The 21,787-nt window shown below is 40.6% G+C and overlaps 4 protein-coding genes across 5 annotated transcripts; 3 read left to right on the plus strand and 1 right to left on the minus strand.

The window, feature by feature from the left end:
• The first annotated feature begins 744 nt into the window (after nt 1–744).
• Nucleotides 745–3,615, plus strand: LOC139950616 (uncharacterized). The gene has a single exon (XM_071949383.1). It carries the CDS (start codon nt 960–962, stop codon nt 2,901–2,903), a length of 1,944 nt encoding a protein of 647 aa, XP_071805484.1. The 5' UTR covers nt 745–959; the 3' UTR covers nt 2,904–3,615.
• A 1,710-nt stretch (nt 3,616–5,325) lies between these two features.
• Nucleotides 5,326–10,642, minus strand: LOC139950618 (F-box only protein 42-like). Its single transcript, XM_071949386.1, has 7 exons — nt 10,424–10,642; nt 9,341–9,592; nt 8,487–8,751; nt 7,832–7,928; nt 7,073–7,129; nt 6,358–6,474; nt 5,326–6,187 (listed from the first exon to the last, which is right to left on the minus strand). The coding sequence occupies exons 1-7, from the start codon at nt 10,608–10,610 to the stop codon at nt 5,477–5,479; spliced, it is 1,686 nt and encodes a 561-aa protein (XP_071805487.1). The 5' UTR covers nt 10,611–10,642; the 3' UTR covers nt 5,326–5,476.
• Nucleotides 10,643–11,281: 639 nt separating this feature from the next.
• LOC139950621 (ciliogenesis and planar polarity effector 2-like) lies at nt 11,282–14,562 on the plus strand. Its single transcript, XM_071949393.1, has 4 exons — nt 11,282–11,470; nt 12,148–12,300; nt 12,774–12,898; nt 13,334–14,562. The coding sequence occupies exons 1-4, from the start codon at nt 11,350–11,352 to the stop codon at nt 13,754–13,756; spliced, it is 822 nt and encodes a 273-aa protein (XP_071805494.1). The 5' UTR covers nt 11,282–11,349; the 3' UTR covers nt 13,757–14,562.
• Nucleotides 14,563–14,962: 400 nt separating this feature from the next.
• Nucleotides 14,963–21,772, plus strand: LOC139950617 (D-2-hydroxyglutarate dehydrogenase, mitochondrial-like). Of its 2 annotated transcripts, none has more exons than XM_071949384.1 (8): nt 14,963–15,020; nt 15,871–16,347; nt 16,857–17,054; nt 17,439–17,632; nt 18,242–18,410; nt 18,857–18,960; nt 19,545–19,730; nt 20,643–21,772. In XM_071949384.1, the coding sequence occupies exons 2-8, from the start codon at nt 15,912–15,914 to the stop codon at nt 21,090–21,092; spliced, it is 1,737 nt and encodes a 578-aa protein (XP_071805485.1). In that variant the 5' UTR covers nt 14,963–15,020; nt 15,871–15,911; the 3' UTR covers nt 21,093–21,772. The 2 variants fall into 2 exon arrangements, with proteins under 2 accessions (XP_071805485.1, XP_071805486.1); XM_071949385.1 differs by lacking the exon at nt 14,963–15,020 and adding an exon at nt 15,105–15,456.
• The last annotated feature ends 15 nt before the right edge of the window (nt 21,773–21,787 follow it).

Raw genomic sequence — 21,787 nt, forward strand, 5'->3', positions numbered from 1 at the left:
AAGGATGTCACATGTTGTTTTGTATACTCCATGCAGTTTAGTGCTGATCATTATCAACACAAGGAAGATAATGCGAAATAGAAGCAACAATGATACCGAATTGTTCCTGTCTTTTGTTTATTCGTCTTCTCAACAATGCAACATTTAGAGTGTGATTTGGTGAGCTTACAATTACAAGGCACAGCAAAAATATCAGTGATAACAAAATTGTGTACACCAAAAGAATACGATTCGGTAGGCTAGGATTCCCACGCAAATGAAACAAAAGCCTACTTCAATTCTAGCCCTATTATATGGTAGGACTTTTCCTCTGCTGTGCTGTAGTATAAAATACGAAAGTGTAAGGCCACCAGGGCTGATTCAAATCTTGACGTTTCGCTTTGTGAATGTTAACACAAGCAAAGAAACAAAAAAGCAACCATAACCATTTTTGTTTTTTCTTGATGATGGATTGAACAATGCCAACTTTCGCTTTTCGGTTCATGTCATTCAATCACCACCACAGTCACGTGAGCACTCTCCTGCTTGCAGTTTTTATTATACAAGTCCCTTGCTGTGTTGTTGTTGTTTTTCTGTATTTTTCTTCCTTTTTTCATACTCTAGAGGACGTTGTACGCATTATCATTTGTGACACAATATGGCCACATGACAGTGTGTGTGACGTATACTTCATTCTAACTTCTAAGTTGTTTTCAACAGCTAATTTTATTTTCTAGATCTGAAACAGAAAGAAAAACATTCTTAGTATGTATCACTATACGCATGTGCCTCCTTATATAAAGCAAGACACAGGGGGAACACGGCCAATTTATTCGATGTGATTGAAAAGGTGTGCATGCTGGTAACTTTTGAGGGCATTCATAATTTTCTACAAGTTGTTACTATTAATTTGTTCATAATTTGCAATTAGACAACATCTCAAGTCGGTCATTCATCAACAGGACACGCATTGGATAGTCATGGCTCTTTATATTCGGTTGATATGCTTTTGTTTAATAGTTGGATGTATGGATGTTTTGGGACAGCACCACAGCAGCCCATTTGAAGACACGGTCGAATGGACGATTCCAACCCCTGTTTGTAGGGTTAACACCAAGGTCTCCATAAACACCACGGCACAATTAATATGCCAACTTAAGTCTTTTCAAGGCAATGAAAGCGTTAGATTAAAGTGGCTCTTTTCGTGCGCGAGGAGTGTTCTTGTGGAAGAAAAATCATCATCATTTGCTCCAAACCACCTTTTCAGTGAAATGGACAACTACCGGGAATTCACTTGTGTTGCTGGTCCTCATAACCACGGGCCAAACTGCTCGTTAACTCCGTTGCAGATTCCAACAAACGTAACACTTCGTATTGTGGACAACGGAACAGATGACGGCACCATTACGTTTAAATGTGACGCAGAAGCCGTCCCTCGCGTTACGTCTTACGTGTGGGGCGTGTTAGGAGCTGAAAGCTCTTCGGATAATAATTCGGTGGAACTTCAAGGTGACGACAAACGAATATCTGACAATGGCACTGTCCTAGTCATCTCACTCGGGAACATTGCTTCAAGGTCTGTATTAGTTGCTTGCACAGCGTCAAATGAGCTGGGATTGACTGCGTCAGATACGTGTAAGTATCAATTTGTCCCGAATCAAAGCGTTCCTACAACACCCGCCATGCTGACAATGGTATCAACCATAGATGTCGACATGAGTGACGCAGGCAAACTTGTCAAGATCGTTTTATCGGTTTTGATTATTACCACAATCACTACTGTTTCGTGCATCTGGATTTTGAGGTTCATGAGATTGCAAAGGAGGAAGACATCCGGAGGCAAATTTGATGGGGTAGCATTGAGCGATAGACAAGGCAGGTCTTCGGGACAACGCCGTAGGCTCTGCGTCAATGATATCCACGTCTTGACTGGAAGTTCAGAAGACAATGCCATCATAATGATGAATGTTGGAAGTGTGGAATCCCCAGTTGACGTATCATCACCGGAAGTTCCGAGAAGCTCACTCCCTCTGCATCCAAGCCGTCAGGGGGACGAAGAGAGACGCGGCAACCCCGGGGAAGGAGGTAAAAAGAACGATGAGCTGGGTGATGAGTGTGGTTGCGCCCTTGTAGCTGGAAGTACTTTGCTGGACGCACGTGGTGCTTCAAACGAACCCTGTCATGGATCATGCCAAAGGAACCGGAAACAAATCACCACGCACCAAGAGGATGATGATCTTCAGGAGTCGAGTCAACCTCTTCAATCAGATCCTCTCTTTAGAGAACCTCTTGGAGAAGATCAACAGTGGGGTGTTTGGGATGCAGTTCAAGACGCAGCAGAGGGCGGCTCTAAGAAGGACATTGAATCCGAACCTCTGCACTACGGTTATTGTCTGATTAACCCAGAGTCATCATCTCAGACCGTCAACAAGTCGCATCCAGCAGGTGGAATAACTCAAGTCGACTGTGGATATGCTTCCATAAGCATTGATGATATCTTAGACCAGGATCTAGACCCTGAGAAGCACACCTCTTCAGGTAGCCCTTCTCGAGCAAGTGGGTACTCCAATAAGAAAGTATGTGTTGTTACGCCTCTTTGCCAACCACCCCGATACTTAATGAATCATGGGATATCAACCTCTTTGACACCTTCGAGCCAGGATGTTTTGTACGCTGTCCCACATAAGCCACAATGCAAACCCAACAAGCCTGCATCAATTGGAGATTCATCGAAAGCAAAGAAGGGACATCGTGGGACTACCTCGGGATCTCAAACTTCAAAGAAATCAGAGCTCATTTATGCTGTCCCTGATAAACCAGGGACACCAACTGCGTCGAGTTCTAATCGCCAGCAGCAATCTATTTCATGTGAACCACCGGTCTATGCGGTTCTTGAAGCCGACAACAACGAGAAGTCCGAATGACAATCCAAATCCTGGGCCCAATTTCATAAAGTCTGTAAGCACAAAATTTTGCTTTGCGTGAAATTTCTTCCTCGAATAAAAAACAAGATTACCAACCGAATTTTAATTTGTTTTGCATAAATTGCTTGTTACTGGCATTCAGCTGTTGTTTGCTGAACTTGAAAATCACGTGAAATTTGGTTGGAAATCCTGTTTTTATTAAGGAAGAAATTTCATGCTAAGCAACTTTTTGTGCTTACAGGCTTTATGAAATTGGGCCTTAGTCGTAGAGAATGTAACCCGCTATAGGCTAATGGATGGAAATGAAATTTGCATCGGGGATAAATAATATTAGTTTTTGGTCTTACCCAATATATACACCGATGTGTTATTAGCACACTGTACACTCAGTACTTGTGAAAACAAAGTCACAGGCATCACTCGTGTGGATTTCGAACTCACGATTTTTGCATTACTACATTATTAAATAGGCCGTTTGGGAAATCGTGGCTTTATAGACGCGAAAACGATTCTCAGATTCAATATTTTGGGATTTAAAACAAAAATATTTTTATATAACCACATTAATTATTATACCTTCCCTTTAAAAAAACAAGCCCCCCCGTTTCAGTGCTCTTTGTATGCAATTTGTTAAAAACTCAAACTTTGTTTGCGTTTGTAAATAGAAAGAATTTTGAAAACATTGAAGTTATCACATAAAACCTTCTAAAATGTTAAATTTTACTATTGTAATTTGTAATCTAAAAAGTCCGGATTTTAAAGGGGGGGGGTAACCCCTTTGCATGCAACCTTTATTTACCAAAGGAGTGACCTGGTACATTCCATGTCCATGTCCTTATTGGCAGTCAAGATACTACACAGGCCATACAGGAAATTTACATTTTATGCTCCTTAACTTCCTTATGCATCCAATGTTGTAAAAGTAACGAAAGTAAGTTTTGAGGTAAGCCTCGTTTTTTTCACAAATTTTTAACAATCAGACAAACATTTAAGATTTGAAACTGAAAACCTAGTCTTCTCTCCGTTGGGTTATTGGCATGTTTATTTTTTTTGAGTGGCTTTGTACAAATCTTCCTATCCAGAAATCTGGGCTCTTCGGCTCTTTTGTAAATATGCAAGGGTTTATTTCAATTTGGTAAATTAAAATAAAGAACCGGGTACTTTTGGGCGGCAGGGGATTTTCTCGAGCATGACAATTGACAATGCTCCAGACAAAGATCTCAGAACAAATGCCTGATGCTAGTATTAACTGTATACAAAGTCATTTTCAGATGAATAACAAACATTTATTTGTTCAATTTGTAAATGTTTTCGGATGTACAAAAGAGTGAAAGAAATCAACAAGTAACCCAAGAGTACTTTGTAAATGTTTGCTGTTTGCTTGTATCTTAATGTTATAGCTGGTATGCTTGAATTCATATTAATAATTCTGATATTATGCATAAAGTGATATTACAGATGCTTTCATTTTGATAAAACAAAGTAGCTAAAACCAACGTAAAGATACGGGGATGAAATTAAACGAAAGTGAAAATTCAAAATAAAAAATGGCTTACAGGTTTTAGTCTCCCTTATTCTAGACCTAGAACCTCCCTCTAGTAACAACTCAGGAGGTTTACAGACTGAGGGCGTCACCAGAAAAAAAAACTTCAAAATTTGACACAGTGTGAGCTGTATTTTTCACCAATTGGTGATTGCTTTACTTTCAAGACATTTTGACTGAAAGGAGGATTTGAGAAAATCCAAAAATCAAGAAAATTCCTGAGCAATCACCTGCCTGATTAATATAGAATGGTCATGGATGTAGCAGCAATGTTAGGGAGCGTTTCGAAAACTTAATCGGTCAGAATGTTCTAATTGCACATGGAATAATCTGTTGAAACGCTGGAACATTCAAAGCCCCACTACTTCAGCACAATGACATGATCTAGCGGAATGTTCTGGTGGAATGTTCTGGCTGTCCATTGAAACATTCCACAAGAACATTCCTTAAGGTCTATCATGTCCAACTTTTGGGTTGCTCCCTTCAAGTTCAGCCCAACTAAAAGAAATCGGAAAGTATACAGATGAGATCAATCTTCTCTATATCTTAGCGCTGAATAGTTAAAATAAAAACAGTAAAATGCATGGTAATCTGATTTAGGACTCGGAAAGTTTGTTTCTTAATTTTGACTCTGGTCTAGTACAAACAGTTCTGGTCCGAGAGATGTTAAATTTGCATTTGGGGGTAAAGAATAATAATTTTGGTTTTTACCCATACACCGATGTGTGTTAGCACTGTAAACTCAGTACTTTCCCTAGTCCTGTGAAAAAATAACAACAGGCATGTTACTCGGTGGGATTTGACCCACGACCCTTTCTAGACACTGCTCTAGAATTGCAAGGTTCGTGGGTTCGAATCCCAACTGAGTAACATGCCTGTGATATTTTTTCACAGTACTCCGGGAAAGTACTGAGTATACAGTGCTAATACACATCGGTGTATGGGTAAAAACCAAAATTATAATTCTGGTCCATTACAAATGTTGAGCTACAAGCCCCGCGGTCTTGTAGGTTTTTCTCCTGATATGTCATTAATAAGCAAAGTAGTGATTGTTCAAAGCTCTAGGATAAATAGACGCTTTCAAGATGCCACCAAATCTGATGATCTCAGCCCGTCCGACACACAGCGACGGGAACAAAGTTTCGGGCGCGTACCCGTATTTCATCTCGCTGTGTGGATGGCCCGGATTAATCGGAGCTCTGTGTTCATTCTGATCAGGTGTATCCAACCATGCCACTTGAAGATCACTTATCGCTGTACTCACGTCTAAAACATACTGTTGTTCGCCGTGTGGTATGCGTGTATACAGTGGAGGATTAAGCCCCAATTTGGACGGCGATTTGCAGCACCCGTATTTCTCATTGAAAGTGCAGATTGAGTTTGATATCGGAGTTTTGCATTGGCAAGTTGGTGAACATGGGCAGCCTACTGGGGTTTGATCGACCAGGGAAGGGTCTTGGCTTTCACCGGGCGACGAGTTACAAGAAGCTGCTGGGATGATGTGATTCCTAGTGTCTGACTTGTCACTAGATTGACCTCGAAGACGTTTAGCATTGGTGTGGAGGTCGCTCAGGGATCCTCTCTCCACACCTCCTTGTGGGCGGGGCGGGTGGTGAGACTGCGTTCGGCTGTTTGGCTGGGGTCGTTGCGGGGCACGCATTGCTGGCGCTGATCTGTGAGAGTTGAGGGCCAAGCTTAAGCTGCTCCGGAGTTTACTGAAAAACACAATGCTGTCGCCAATCTATAAAATAAAGGAGAAAATATTAGTTAAATTTAAAAATGCTGCACATGTTTAAAACAAGAGCTGCGAAAGTATTTGTTTCTCCATGGCTTTGAGCTTTAATTGGGGTGAACTTCCATATGAAAACGAAACACTGTATAAAGACTTCAAGATTTCAGGTGCGCCTTTACCTTACAAGAAGAATGGCTGAATATTTGAGGGGCAGCATATTCCTGATGTACGATGTTAATCTCTCTCCATTTCCAGGGTACTTCACTTATATCCAGCATCCAAACGTCATTTAATACCTGGTTATGAAACAATAAATACTGTCACTTCAAGTGGTTCGCTAAAAGAGCGTTGTATTGAAAGTTCGTGTTGAAGTGGGTTCAAACCCCAGCTTGGCCAGTCAAACTGCTGGCCTCCTTGATTATGATAGTTAAAACATCATCGAGTGCGTAAAGTTTTAATCTCACTTCTGGGCCCTGGTTCGACTTCCGGCTAGAGCCGTATGTGATTTAGAGTTGTGCGTTGGTTTTATCTGGTTGGCTAGTGAGTAAAGCACTCGTCTATCACCACTGTGGCCCGGGTTCGATTCCCGACTAAAGACATTGTGAGTAGATTTGTACGTTGGTTCTCTCCTATGTCATGAGGGTTTTTCTCCAGGCCCCTAGTTTTCCTCCCTCCCAAAAAAAATTAAACACTTTCAATCTCTGGCTGTGCATTGGGGTCATATGAGTCAATGTCACTGACTACCATAAGCACCGTTTGCATGCCTGTGGCTTGAACACATTGTAGACGCATCCTTCGCAATTCAGCTTCTTGGCTGCAAGTAAGAATGATTTAGCCTCCCAAGGTATCATAATGGCAAAGTTTGACACATTCTTTTCAACTAGGGGAACCTACCTTTTCATAATTGCCCACTCCCCCAACGATTAAGATATGCCCATCGTCCAGAACAACCTGAGATAAAAATAATACAAACATTCAATGTTTGAAGGGAAGAAATGAAAGTAAAAAGTTTTTCTAAAGGTCTTGTCCTGACACATTTATTTTTTATAGGTGGAGGGGGTTGAATGGCAGGGAAGAAAGGGTGGGGGTAGAATTTTTTTTTTAATGACTGCATCCATGGTGAAAGCGTTTTTTTTTTGTGCTAACCTGTGAAATATGCTTATGCCTAAGCAAATTTTTCTGCAACATTGGCTTACAGTTTAGCAGCACTATGAAACTTGCTCTGGTCTGTAGCACCCATGGAACATTCCATTTTAAAGGTTAACAATGCCAATGTGATTATTATCTGGTGCAGTATCAATTCAGTATAATGATGCAGTCTAGCGGTTCAAAAGATTGCATTGCAGGCAGATGGTAATGTGCTTAGATGGTATCGCTATTTTCTATTGACCCGATTCACCCGACGTCATCATCAGAATAATCCGCGACTCACGCTATTGGTGGGCAATCGACGCACCCTTTTGTTGGGCAATGTCTCTGTGCATTATTCAGTGAAGTTCACATTTTTGGCGACGCTGCATTTACTTGTAAACCTATTGCCCACCAAAAAGGTGAGCGTGGCACAGTCGCAGCGTGTGATGGCGTGCAAGGGGTCAATGAGTCTGTTCTTTCAAACATGTAATGTGATGGGCATTTGAGATGGATTTCTTCTACCTGTACATGTTTTTCCCTGGCTGGTGGCCTCTTCCCTTCCATCTTCATACAACTCCATGTCATGCTCTGGAGTGACAGAACCCATACACCATCGTACCTTAAGAGTTATAAGAAAAAAAAGGTTGGTAGTCAATCCCAGAGCTCACTAATTGTAAAGTTTTTCGTGTTTAAAAAAAGAGAAATTGACTAGAACGGGACGTGAACCTGTGACCTCCGGCTCAGCGATTACAAGATGCAAGGTTTCTGACTGGCACCTCCAATAAGACAAAATAGGGAGACTACCAACGTAAGGGGCTAGATGGATCAGTTGGTAGAGCATAGACTCATTAATCTACAGACTACAGGTTCACATCCTGCGATTTGTTCAGCCCTCAATTGAGTATGAAAGTACACTTTTCTTCATAAGACATTTGAGTGCTTACAATAAACAGTTTATTGTATGTTAAATGTTCCACTAGTTTTTTCTCATTTGGATTATAGTCTTTTCAAAACAAAATGCTGGTCCAATAAGATGTTAAAGCAACAACCAATTATGGATTCCCTCCCCCAAGTTTGAACTTTGTTTGAAAAAAGCAGATTTCAAAAGAGATGACCGTTCCCTGAATGAAAAAAAATATAGAGATTTTTTATGACCAAAGTAAAATCCACTGCTTACTTTGTTTGATTCCCGCAATTGCCACCAAATATGACCATGAGGTCGTTCACCATGCTTGCCCTGTGGCTGGCCATTGGTGGCGGGCAGAGACTCGTGACCACCGCCCGCCATTTGTTCTTCGGAATATCATAGATGTGAAGATCGTCGGAGATATGGGGTGGCTGGTGAGGGGGGTTTGGGACCGGGGGAGCCCATCCGCCAAAGAGAATGAGAGAGCCGTCGTGGTGGACCATTGAGGCTGCTGCTTTGGGGGACGGGTATTCCCCTAAAGGAAAGAAGAAAACAATCATTCTATTGTTAACAATCATATTATACATGTACCAATATTTCTGGCCTGATACTTACTGAGGCAACAAAGGCGATCGCCTCCATGCCCCCTTCATGCCATTGAAATGATCCAGTAGAAATCTACACTAAGAACTTGCTCATTATCAGACATTTTCTCCTTGGTGAAGGCCACTTTCTGAGGAAACCGTAAATTTCTACTGGAGCATTTCAAGGGCACCTAGGCAAGGACCAGGGCAGTCGCCTATATTGTCTCTGTGAAGTAACAGGCCTGATGCATGTGAAATGGGTTAATGACATGCCTGCTTAGATCATGATGGCACGGCCCCTTTAAGGGATCCTGGGATGAATATATTAAGGGTTCTTTTTTATATGATGTATTACAGGCCTTGAACTTAGCTCTTGAAGGGGCACGGTAATTTTTCTCTGGTAAGGGAAACTTCCATGAGGAACCATGTACATTTGTATGGGAACTTTGCAAAGGGCACCACAGCAAAAGCACAGGGCACCATGGCATTTGCTGTGGGTGCCGTGGGTTATCTCGAGGCCTGGTATTGTATATACATTACCGAGTGCCATAAGCCTTTTCCAGGTCCTAGTACCGACGTCCATTTGCTGCAAGTCACAGTAACAGGTCCCACTTGCGGATCTCATTTCAGAGGGTACAGTGCCCCCAAACATGTACATCGTACCCTCAACATAGCACACACTGTGCATGGAACGGCCAAAAAGCGAGTTGCCATTACACTCATGATGCGACCATTTGAGCGAGCCGGATCGGGCAGCCAGGCAGAAGGCTTGCTCTCGCTGTTTTATTACACCTGTCAATCAAAAGATCATTATTTGTTTTTGTTAGACAAAAGTTTCAACCTGAAGTTCATAAAAGTTTTAAGTTTTTATTGTTAACAAATTACTTTTAAGACCTCCAAATCATTGGTTCATTCAAAGTATTTTATTGACCCTTTGCAGCACATTCTGTCACCCAAGCCAAGTGCCAGTGGAGCCAGTTTGTGTGAAGTTGGCTTGGGGGAAACGTGTATAAAGTCAAGTGTGTTGGTTGGACCACACCCCAATTGGAATGAATTAGTAATTTTTAGTAAGGGGCAAGCATCTTCTTACAACTTAACAAGGTCAGGAAGGGGAAAGCCTCCATCCTTTAATATGACATTTGTTATGGGTTCATAACTATTAAGTCTCAATCAAAGGATTGAAAGGAAGAGGCAATCACTACTTGTCTTGTTTAGAACTCAGTTCAAGAATGGATGAAGGAAACACAAGTAATGCTTTACATTAGGGGCATTATACATTAGAGTTGTCACTAGAGGGCGGTATATAAGATAAGTGGTCCCAACAAAACACTGACCCACTCAATGAAAAACTACAGAGAGCAACATTCTTGCCGTTGCTTCGTTTGGCTTCCAAATTCCCTTTTTGCCATTGCTACTACCACAATTACATTCCTGCCGTTTTATTGCTGTGTTCACACTCACGAGTCCCAGCATGTTAAAACAACCAGTGAAAGAAATAGTCACTTTTTCATGTTGTTAAATTAATCAAGATTCAATATCGACAATACTCCATCAATAGTTTACATTTCATTCAGATTGGGAATTCCCAATGATTTATGTGAATGACACACAATAGCTGCTTACCCCGCATTAGTCGATGCCACTTTCTCGACACAAGAGATGCATTTTTGCAGTCACTGTAAGGAGACAGATATGACATAATTCTCTCTAAAATCTCCTCAGGCAAGTTTTCTATCTGTAAACAGTTACAAGTTTCTCCACGGATGCTCGCCATGTCTGCCAGCCTGCCTTCTGCTCGTCGAGCGCCCATCAACTATCCACCACACACACACCACACACACAACACACACACAGTTCACGTCTCCATGTTCCGCCCAACTTGACCATCGCACCAACTGTAGTTGGGACTTGAGTGTTCAATTTGGGCATTACATCCCAACTAGAGTTGGACAATGGTTTTGTACCGTTATTATTAAACCAGTGGGTCTCTGCTGAATTTGCAACCAACGAGCTCCGTGATGGCAAAATCCCAGAAGTTTGTATTTTTTTTTTGAAGATAATTGGTTGTTTTTTATGAGTTATCTTCAACAAAATTAACATTATCTTGATAATGTGGTCATGGAGGTAGAAATTTTTACCTCACAGTAGAGTTCTATGGGCGATCCGAACTATAGTTTGGACGCCCAACTGTAACACTCAAGTTGGGATTTTCCTAAGTTGGGACGGAACATCTAGACGTCTGTTCAGTCGTAAAAGCTTACACAACACAGCCGTCTGCTTTCACAGACATGACAGACGGCAATTAAATCAAAAATTTTTACATTTTGTTTACTACGTGGCTGTGTTTATACAACAGTTTTACAATAAGTAAATACAAAATAATCATTTCTAGGTTTATTTAATACTTTAATGTATTTTTGTTCTAAAAGAAAAACACAAAACTTGCTAAAATTGTGCAACTCGTTTTGATCGAGCCTGTCATGTCAGCGCCCGTGCTGGGAACTGAATTAATTCTACTTCAGCTCTTGTTGTTGTGGAGTGCTGCAGCGATGTCTCTGAGTACAACCTTCCAACTATACGGCCAACAGATAGACACAAACTGGCCTAAAACACCCAAAGGAAAAGAGTATTTTTTAAGCATTGTGAGGAAGGGGAAAAGGAGAATTTATGGTGAGAATTATACTATTTTTTTTTTTACTAGGCAATTTCTTTTTAATTTTTTTGTTTTAAAGTAACTTAACTTACTTGAACTTACTTGAATTGAATCCACCGACGCCATCACACAACTGGGGAGGAGACGGTGGTTTTGGTTACTGGGGCAGACAGCTTAAATAAGCTTATGTGTAGAGCCCCCTGACGTTCTTTAGGAATTTGTCCACATGTCCCTTGAAAATGTTTTAATAAGTTTTATATTATTAATTTATTATTAAAAAGTAAAATTTAAAAGGTTTCGTTTTTGTTGTTAATGTAATTGTCAGATTGTATTAAAAATTATTACTAAATGGGTGACGGTGACATGAGTCATGACAGTACATAGTTGCGATAACGTAACCCTCCTGCCGACGGCGTTTACGTTATCGCAACTAGACAGTACAGTGTATATAATAATATTGTCTATGTTTTATGAAAGTTTCATATATTTTTTTATACTATTCAATTTGAACAGTTTTATTGAAACTGTTCAAATTGAATTTGAACAGTTTTATTGAAACTGTTCAAATTGAATAGTATATAGTTGTCTATCGTCAGTTATCCTTATCTGTTTAGGATGGCTTGGGTGGTTCTTGATGCTGAAGCCTTCAATTCAAGGAATAATTTCAAGTATAAAATTCGCTTCTCTTTTTCAGGGTTTCTGGAGAGACCATCGCTTCCGCCAAACTTGATTCCTGATGTGGTATCTTACAAAGTGATTTTGAGGGGAAAGGCTGGAGTTGGAAAGACGAGTACGATTGCAAAGCTTGTAGGGTTGCAAGTTCCGACATCACACAGTGAAACACCAGGTTAGCTTAGTGTACAGTGGTTGCGTTAGTTCGTTCACAGTAGTTCAATAGTTGGGAAAAGTTTCCGTATGGCGCCAACACTTTTTCATTTGATATGAAATAATATAGTATCTAATTTACCTCAATGAGATATCCCTTTTTGTAAAAATAAGTGAAAAAGTGGTGGCGCCATACGGAAAGTTATCCAATAGTTGTAAAACCCACATCCTCCATCCAATCTTCCGACCAGGATGGAGGCTCACGATTATCGCAGCTGAGGTATAGTGAAGCTATTGCTAAATCTTCAATATTTTGACTGCTGCAATTGTTTTTCATTGTTAACGCTAGTTAGTAAGGACAGGACCACTTATAATCTACTACTTTTTTTATAGATTTGTTTGATAATATTTGTTATCTTAAACAAGGGGATGGCAAAATTTACTCTTCTTCTTCAAAACGGCGATACTAATTAATTTATTGTTTTCATTATTTAGGAATTGTATCATCGGTAGTTTTTTGGCCAGCGAAGCTGCTACACTCTGATAAAGTACTGCTCTTCCGACTTCAGTTTTGGGATGCAGGGGAAAATGCCATTAAGAAGTTTGACCACATTCTGCCTGTAAGTATTTAGTAAACACAAGCAACATTTAACCCAAATCATCATAAACGTTTAGACAATGTGACAAAGTTGAGTTGTAGAAGTTTGCAAGAGCTGAGAATAGTGGGTGGCGATTGAAAGAGAACACTGGTGATGGCAGCGACTCCAGGAATTGGCCCCTATTTGTACAACCTGAGGATGAGGCGCCCACAGACGGAAATCTTAACAGATGATGACGATGGTCACCACACAGTATAAAACAAGCAATCGATTGTGATTTCAGGAGTTCTCTAAAGCTACTTTCTTTACTTATACAGTATTTCTAAAGTAAATAATAATGTGGAGGATTTGTTTTGATATGAACTTTATCAAGGAAGGTTGAGATTGAATTTTTACTTGAATGATGATAATTTGTTGTACCTTGTCTTGAATCATTATTTCATGTGTTTATTACAGGCATGCAAGGCTGGTGCAGACGCAACTCTGAACCTCTTCTCTTTCACGGATCGACAAAGTTTTGAAGATCTAAGGACACAGATGTCTGGCGACCGAGTTATACGCATTGTTGTTGGAACCAAGTACGACCTTTACAGCAACAGCGAAATCACGTCGCGGGAGCTCCAAGATTTCCAAGATCAGTGGACAGTCCCGATCTTAAAGATTAAAAACGTCAGCAAACCTGCGGGGAATGATCTCTTGTACTCTGTGGACACGATGCAAGAAATCAACGAGGTATCGACAGTCATGAATAGTCTTGTGGATTATATTTGGACGCAGAAAAAAATTGCGTCTGGTGAATTGAAACCTGAGGATCTGAGGAGGACAGGAGTAGATGGCGGGAGTGAGGAGATGCAATCAGATGAAGCGTCTTATGTTTGAAATTTGGAAAAATCTGCCGTCTAAATTTCCATTTATGTTTGAGCACTTCTGAACCCTGAATTGCCTTGCCAGGCCTGTATGCTTCGGTTTTGAAAGGGCAAGGGCAGCAAGCCATTTTCTCCTTGGTAAAGGGCGCACAATGAGGAACTTGTAAATTGCTACTGGAGCATTTTTAGGGCACCAAGGCAATGACCAGGGGGCATGGAGGCAATCGCCTCTGCCCTCCGTTGCCTCTGTGATGTGAAGTGTTGGGCATGCCTTGCAATAAATCACTGTGCAAGTACAAGCATGTTGTTGCTCTAAAATTTACTGTATCATTACCCGTAGGTGGCTAGGTGCGAGGGCCACGGGCCAGAATCGGTGTCTCAATTAAAGACACTGCTCAAGAATTGAAAATGTCAAAGGGTTAGAATCCCTCCCGAGTTATACGCCTCTGATTTTTTTTCTTCTTCACATAATTGGGAAAAGTACTTAGTACATGTATACAGTGCTTACACACATCAGTGTAAAGATAAAACCAAAATTAGTATTCTTTATCCCTGATGATGCAAATTTAAAAACCTATTAGAAATATACATAATTCAAAATCTTTTTTCTTTTCAGCAATAAGCAAGATACCAAACTGCTTCGAAAACTCCTCCTTAGTGAAACTGTATTATGCTTTTGCGTTATTGTTTCTCTGTTTACCTGTGGGACGATGCTGGCCAGCGGCCAACTAGAATTGTAATTGTTTCTGTTAATTATGGAAATCAAGTACAAATTGAGTTATTTTGTTTAATATTTTCTGTATTTTTTGTTTTTTTCCTCATGTGATGTTAAATAAAATTTATGAGAATCATTCATTTCAATCATATTCTCACTTTTTCCATACACATGGTGTTCCTTTCTTTTGGAAAAAAAAATCAGGATCTTTGCGAAACCTATTTGTTGAGGTTTTGAAAACAGCTGGAAGCTCAGAATATTAATGCGGGGTTTCAAAAATACCCAGGGTTTTCACCTTGGTTTGAAAGAAACTGCTTGTTTTTTTCATAAAAATTGAAGTTCTATCTATGTATTTTTTAAGTAGCGCCCTCTTGTGGGCGCGTTTTGTAAGGTGATGCAGACGACAATTCAGACCTCAAAAGCACACGCATACGGCAAGTTGGGTTCCTCTTTCAGTTTAATGGTTTAGGATTACATGATATCAATAGTCAGATCCCCTCCATCAATCGCCAAAATTACAACTCGCACGAAGTGTTTGCTGCTGGACTGGACACTTTTTGAGGTAAAGTATTCCTGAAGAAAAACGTCCGGGTAGTGCCCAAAAAATATATATGACGATTTAAACCGCAACTTTGAAACAAAAAATGGGAAAATTAGGGTCGCCTGGCGTGCAGCAAAGCGATAAAATAAGTGGGAAATAAATGTTAGCATGCTCGGCAGACACTTCGACTTCAACAATCAAGTTCGTCTTCTATTTTTATGTATTGTATGACGTAACTAGTCACTCACTGCATGCTCGCTGCTGACGTTGGGCGTTTGGTGCTGACGAGCGCGGTAGCGCATGTTTTTCATGAGGTGGACGTGGGTTCACCTCAAGTTTTGCTGTTGTCAATTTCTCTTTGTTCAATCCAAAAAAAAAAATTAAACTAGAGGACTGAGTCTCGGTGACAGTCAGTTCTACTTTTCTAGTCTAAACTCTGGCAGCCCTAAACTCTAGTGTAAGTTTTAATTAAATAATTTTGGATTAATGAACAAACAAACTTTTTTAAGAGAAATTGACAGTGTGTCAATTATTATCAGAAAAATAGTTTTGTGTCCTAATAAAAAGTAATCTTTACTTTGTAGTAATAGTTGTAAAATAGGCTGGCTGTACACATCGTTATCGCTTTTATATCATAAATTATATCAGGCCAATACTCCATGTATGATATTGTGCTTTTGTTGCAGGAAGGTTGATGACCAGGCTTTTAAAGTTCAGGTCATCATTTCAAACCACATAAAGGCATCAAGGATTCAAGGGAACTTCTTGCTAGCTGAACTGAGTAGCTCCCTCCCCCCATTCCTCCATGCTCTCCCCATGTAAATTTTCTCTTTCAACCTTCTCAAACCATTTTCCCTCACTGTACACTCAGGTTGAGCTTGAACACAAGTCAAGTCTGATGGAGAAAGAAGGATGGCCTCTAAAGTACTACAGAATCCGTCTCTCAAAGGCCTTCGTCACAAACTGGCTCTTCTGCGAAGCCTAGACGCCAACTCCCCAGCGGTTAGACCGCCCACCCAGCTTTACCACAACCAAGCAAGAACAATCTCACGGAAGTCTTTTCCGACTGATTCAAGAGGCTTCCTTGCATGTACTCCAAGCCTCCAGTACCACGGTAGAACCCACCCAGACTTCATATTTAGACAGCTGTCCACGACCTCAGCATCTACTCAGTCATCAAGGGAGGTACCACTAACCTCAACGGTGTATCCAAATCTGGAACGAGGTACTTTTTCAAAGATAACCCCGGAAGATGTAATCTTCTTCAAGGAGCTGCTACCCCAGAGGGTTGTTACAGATGAAGAGGACTTAGTCGCCCACAATACTGACTGGCTAGGGTCGCTAAGAGGTAACAAACAAAAATCATTGAGAGTCAGAATTTCCCCCTTTGATGATACAAGCATGGAATTTGGTAACAACTTAGCGTATGTGATGAGAAACGAGGATAGGGCCATTGCAGATTAGTCCTTTGAAAAACTAAAGGTCCTCAAGCAATTAAAAGTTTTAAAATTGGTTGCCATTGCTTGTTATTGTGCTATTCTGCCATGGTCTCGGCCTTGCTGCCCCTTCAATAGTTTCCCATGGACTTAAAGATTTTTTAATGAAAGTACCCATTGCAAAATGAAAATGGCCTTGCCCCCACAATGATGGAATTTCAGGCCTGCAGATCGAACAGCACTGCTGGACGGACAGTGGTGGACACAGACCAGAAAAGCTTTTGTCAAACATTTTTACATCCATTAAAAATACCATCCCTCTTTTGTGGGAGATCAAGCAGTAGCTCTACAAAATCAAGATAAGATTTGTTCAAAATGAAACAAATATTGAATGTTTTGATTGATTTTGATACAATTTCAGGTTCAAGCCAAGTCCTTCTAAAGCCGAAGACTACTCAAGAAGTCTCCAAGATCATGGCGTACTGTAACAGCCGCAACCTGGCTGTCGTACCCCAGGGGGGTAACACAGGACTAGTAGGGGGTAGCGTACCGGTGTTTGATGAGATCATCCTATCAACTGCTCTGATGAACAAGATTATAGATTTTGATTCACCGTCAGGTTGGTTTAGATTTATAGATTAGATTAGAATTATTTATTCAGCCAAGGTTAAAAAGTTAAAAACCAAATCTTCGGAAATTGTAGTGCACCTCGAGCTCTCTAGATTTTACAATCACAAAATGTAACACTTTATCACTTTTTTAACCCTAGCTTACCTACACTTAAAGCCGACCGCACTCAAACCCCCTCTTTCTTACCTAAGTGACTTTAGATGACTGCACTCACACCCCTTTGTCCTTATCTTAGATGACCTTAGTCCACTGCACTCATAACCATAATTACAAGTTGGTTGTTTGGTGTGTTTATCGAAAAAGTTGCCTCTTCCACAGACAAATATACATGTATCATCATTTTAAGACCTTTTCCCTGTTTGTTCATCTATAGGAGCACTTGTATGTCAAGCAGGGTGCATCCTGGAGAAGTTGGACATGTATCTAGCGGGCCATGGCCACACGATGCCCTTAGACCTCGGTGCCAAAGGCAGTTGTCATATAGGTGGCAATGTCTCCACCAATGCTGGTGGTCTCAGGCTTCTACGCTATGGGAGTTTACGAGGAACAGTGCTAGGAATTGAAGCGGTGAGGTTTAAGAATTGTGTCTTTGTTAATTTTTTTTTAATTTGTGACAGTTGACCCCTTTATTAAAGGCACTGGACACCTTTGGTAATGTGAGACGCTTGGTGGCAGCAGACTTACCAGGTAAAATTCATTGTTCTCGGTCATGTGCGCACGCTCAGAACTACGTAAACAATGGAAATTTACCTGGTAAGTCTGCTGCCACCTAGCGTCCCAAAGTCTCTTATTGTCAAAGACCATTATTCTCACTTGGTGTATCCCAACATGCATAAATTAACAAATCTGTGAAAGCATTTAGTCAGTTGGTCATCGAAGTTGCAAGAGAATAATAAAAGAAAAACTTCCTTGTTGCACAAACTAATGCGCTATTCGATGCTTAAAAAAGGCCGCAGGCCTGAAATCGTTTATCAGATTCAAATTCTTGAGTGAGAAATTACCTCTGTCTCAAAAACTACGGTACTTCAGAGGGAGCAGTTTCTCACAATGTTTTAAACTATCAACAGCTCTCCATTGCCCATTACCAAATTAATTTGTTTGGCTAACCAATATTTTGAGTAATTACCAATAGTGGCCAGTGCCTTCAACAGTTTTCTGACAAATAATTGATTACAGGTTTTAGCCGATGGACGTATTATTGACTGCTTGTCAAGCCTACGTAAAGACAACACAGGGTATGATTTGAAACAGATGTTCATCGGGTCCGAAGGCACTCTTGGCATTGTCACCGGAGTGTCCATTCTGTGTCCACCACGTCCTCAGTCTGTCAATCTCGCTTTCTTTGGTAAGTCAACAAAATTCTCTTTGGGTGCTGAGAAGTTTCTGGACTATCCATAATTTACAAAATCAACCGTGGTTTAGTTGCAGTCAATATGCTGTGAAAAAAAAAAAAAAACTACCGAATCTTCCCCCACACAAAACTTACATGCATACAGAGTTCCAACCTGCACCAAAAGATGTATTGTGGCTGACTGTCACGTTGTAGCAGCGTCCTTCGCAATTCAGCTCTTAGCTGGGAGTAAGGATGATTAGCCTCCCAAATTTGTATTATTATTTTTATTATTATCACAATGTGCCTCAGTCTTCAGTTATTTGAAGTTGGCGCAAAAACCGGAAGATGCTGTATAATAAGAACCGGAAGATGCTGTATAATCCCTTTAAGAGCTCATGAAGTTTGTTAACTCTATGTTTAATGTAATTATTAATGGCAAATATTTTTACACCTAAAAGGTTGTGAAAGTTTTGAGAAAGTACTGGATACGTATAAGGAAAGCAAAGCACACTTGGTGGAGATCTTGTCGGCATTTGAGTGTATGGACAAAGAATCTATGATGGTAAGATATGTATAAATAATATTAATACTACATGTTGTGGCCTCTTTTATATAGCGCTTATATCCGTCATTCAATGGGTGCTCAAGATGCTCAAATTCAGTATTTGCCTAAAGGTATTGTGGAACTACATTTATGAAGTATGAGACCTCCTTGACAAAGTACTATGTATTGGTTTACAAGGTGCTGTGTTGAAATATGCAGCCAATCAAACCAGTAACATCTGGGGGAACCCCTTGGGGTCTTTTATGTGCGGTGCACAAAACACAGGACCAATGGCCCAAACATAGCATCCAAAGGGCACATGACTAATGGTTAAGCGTTTTCCTTGCTTTAAAAGACAAGAGTGTCATGACTGGAACTCAAACCTAATCTCTGCTGCACAGAAACAACAGAGCTGGAGTCAAGTGCTCTTATCCCCTCAGCCACGATATGCCATAATACTTTTTTTAACCTAGAAATTCTTCAGATTCTTCTCTCAGTGCTACTGCAAACTTTCCTATAGTTTGCAATCCCACCCTGCCCACTTTCAAATTCTGCAGAAATGATCTTGTTTAAAGTGATTATGAAATAATTCCCTTTCACAGTACGTCACTAAGTACTTGAAGTTGAAGAACCCCCTCAGCCAGGAGTATCCGTTCTACATTCTGATCGAAACCTCTGGATCCAACGCCACCCACGACGAAGAGAAGTTAAACGACTTCCTACAGCACATAATGGAAACGGAGCTGGTGTGCGACGGAACAGTGGCAACTGACTACAGCAAAATCAAGGTAAGACAACAGTTCCTTTATGTTTAGTTCCGCTAAAAGTTTTAGTATCTCTTATTGATCAACAAAGTGGTTCAGATCTGTGGTTATGTACTAATTAAAGCCATTGGACCCTTAGGTACCCTCGGTACAGAAAAAAAAATAAAAGTTCACAGATTTACAAATAACTTACAGGGTTTACTGAAGGTAGTGGTGAAAGACTTCTCTTGAAATATTGTTCCATGAAATGCTTTACTTTTTGAGAAAACAGTAAAACAATATCAATTCTCGATATCGAGAATTACGGATTTATTTTAAACACATGTCATGACACGGCGAAACGTGCAGATACAAGGGTGGGTTTTCCCGTTATTTTCTCGCGACTCTGATGACCGATTGAGCCTAAATGTTCACAGGTTTGTTATTTTATAATATAAGTTGTGATACACGATGTGTGGGCCTTGGACAATACTGTTTACCGAAAGGGTCCAATGGCTTTAAGTCAAGTTTGGAGGCCTTGAATTTCGCTCTTGAAGGGGCACAGCAATTGTCCTCCTCTAAGGGGCACTTCTATGAGGAAAAATTACGTTTTGTGTTAAAACCTTGCAAAGGGCAGCAGCGCCAAAGCACAGGGCACCACTGCAGTTTCTATGGGGTCGGTGGGTTAATTTGAGGTCTTAGTTTGATTATTTCGTTGAAACAGCGCAGCAACAAACAGCATTGAGCTTCTGGCTGACCATTTAACATCATCCAATGCATTATAGTTTAGGGAATGAAAGATTGGCGACGAGTTATTAAACTGGCCGTTTATAACCAGCAGGGGGAGGGCCAGGCAATAAAGGCCCAAGCCGAAGGGCCTGTCTAGCTACAAACTTACATTGTTCCGTAATTAGGAAAACAACTTTAGGTTAATGAATAAATATCTACTCATTGTAGATGATATGGTACATGCGAGAGGGCGTTAACGAAGCTATCCAACGAACCAAGGTTCAGTACAAATACGACCTCACACTTCCCCACAAGGCGTATTACGACGTCATCCGTGAAGTGCGCGCCCACCTTCGTGACAACCACCCAGAGTTACCCATTTGTGATGTAATCGGCTACGGCCACGTGGGTGACGGAAACCTACACATGAACGTTATAGTCGAGGAGTTTTCGAGCGAGATCAAAAATGCCCTCGAGCCATTTGTGTTCGCTCTGACGTCGGAGAAAAAGGGAAGTATAAGTGCGGAGCACGGACTCGGCTTCAATAAGAGGAAGTTTATCGGGTACAGTAAGACGGACGAAGCTGTGAGGGTCATGCAACAAATGAAGAGGCTGTTCGATCCCAAAGGGATTTTGAATCCGTATAAAACTGTTCCGGATCCAGAAGTCCAAAACTGACGCTCTTGAAGTAGCGATCTTAATCATGAGTTTGCCATACTTGGGTCTTATCCCCTGCATTCAAAGGGTTGTACATGTAGGCATGTTTCGTTTAGTGTGGTAACCAGACTGATTGTACCTGTTTGGAGGATCAAGGGGCAAAGTTGAAGAGTGAGCGCCATCTCGTTTAATAAAGTTAATGTCATGCATGAAATGAAGAGTATGTTTGATCCCAAAGGGATTTTGAATCCTTATAAAACAATTCCAGCACAAGAAGTCCAAAACTTACGGCTTTAAGGTATCGATCTTGTGCTTAGTTTGCCATACTTTAGGTCTTATCCCCCACGTTGAAAGGTGTTGTAGACATGCATCGCTTAGTATGGTTACCCGCGCAGACTGTTTTTGCTTGCTTGTAGGAGGGGCAAAGGTTTGCCTTTTTGTATTTTGGTAAATGACAAGAAAGAGAGACATCTTGTTTATTAATAATGATGTGAAGAAATGGTGTTTAAGATTTGAGGTTCCTTTCCAGCAATGCATGCACGCTACAAAAAAAAATTATTTTCTATTTTCAAATCAACCATGAAAAGACGATTGGCTGAAAATTGGCTGAAATTTGGTTACTTTTTCGTTTTTTCTTTTATAGTGGGATTAGTGGTACTACAAAATGGCTTCATTTCACACAAGTTGCAAAATAGTTTTAAATGTTACTTCTTTTT

Source organism: Asterias amurensis, chromosome 18 (genome assembly GCF_032118995.1).
Source record: "Asterias amurensis chromosome 18, ASM3211899v1".
Lineage (NCBI taxonomy): Eukaryota > Metazoa > Echinodermata > Asteroidea > Forcipulatida > Asteriidae > Asterias > Asterias amurensis.

What these genes read in the sequence shown, in the direction of transcription:
- LOC139950616 (XM_071949383.1), top strand. Translation starts at nt 960, where the DNA reads ATGGCTCTTTATATTCGGTTGATATGCTTTTGTTTAATAGTTGGATGT.
- LOC139950618 (XM_071949386.1), bottom strand. Translation starts at nt 10,610, where the DNA reads ATGGGCGCTCGACGAGCAGAAGGCAGGCTGGCAGACATGGCGAGCATC. An exon ending in GTGGCATCGACTAATGCGGG is followed by an intron (nt 9,593 to 10,423) that starts GTAAGCAGCTAT and finishes TTTGATTGACAG; the next exon opens with GTGTAATAAAACAGCGAGAG. An exon ending in AATTGCGGGAATCAAACAAA is followed by an intron (nt 7,929 to 8,486) that starts GTAAGCAGTGGA and finishes ATAACTCTTAAG; the next exon opens with GTACGATGGTGTATGGGTTC.
- LOC139950621 (XM_071949393.1), top strand. Translation starts at nt 11,350, where the DNA reads ATGTCTCTGAGTACAACCTTCCAACTATACGGCCAACAGATAGACACA. An exon ending in ATCACACAGTGAAACACCAG is followed by an intron (nt 12,301 to 12,773) that starts GTTAGCTTAGTG and finishes TTCATTATTTAG; the next exon opens with GAATTGTATCATCGGTAGTT. An exon ending in AGTTTGACCACATTCTGCCT is followed by an intron (nt 12,899 to 13,333) that starts GTAAGTATTTAG and finishes TGTTTATTACAG; the next exon opens with GCATGCAAGGCTGGTGCAGA.
- LOC139950617 (XM_071949384.1), top strand. Translation starts at nt 15,912, where the DNA reads ATGGCCTCTAAAGTACTACAGAATCCGTCTCTCAAAGGCCTTCGTCAC. An exon ending in AGATTTTGATTCACCGTCAG is followed by an intron (nt 17,055 to 17,438) that starts GTTGGTTTAGAT and finishes GTTCATCTATAG; the next exon opens with GAGCACTTGTATGTCAAGCA. An exon ending in TGTCAATCTCGCTTTCTTTG is followed by an intron (nt 18,411 to 18,856) that starts GTAAGTCAACAA and finishes TACACCTAAAAG; the next exon opens with GTTGTGAAAGTTTTGAGAAA.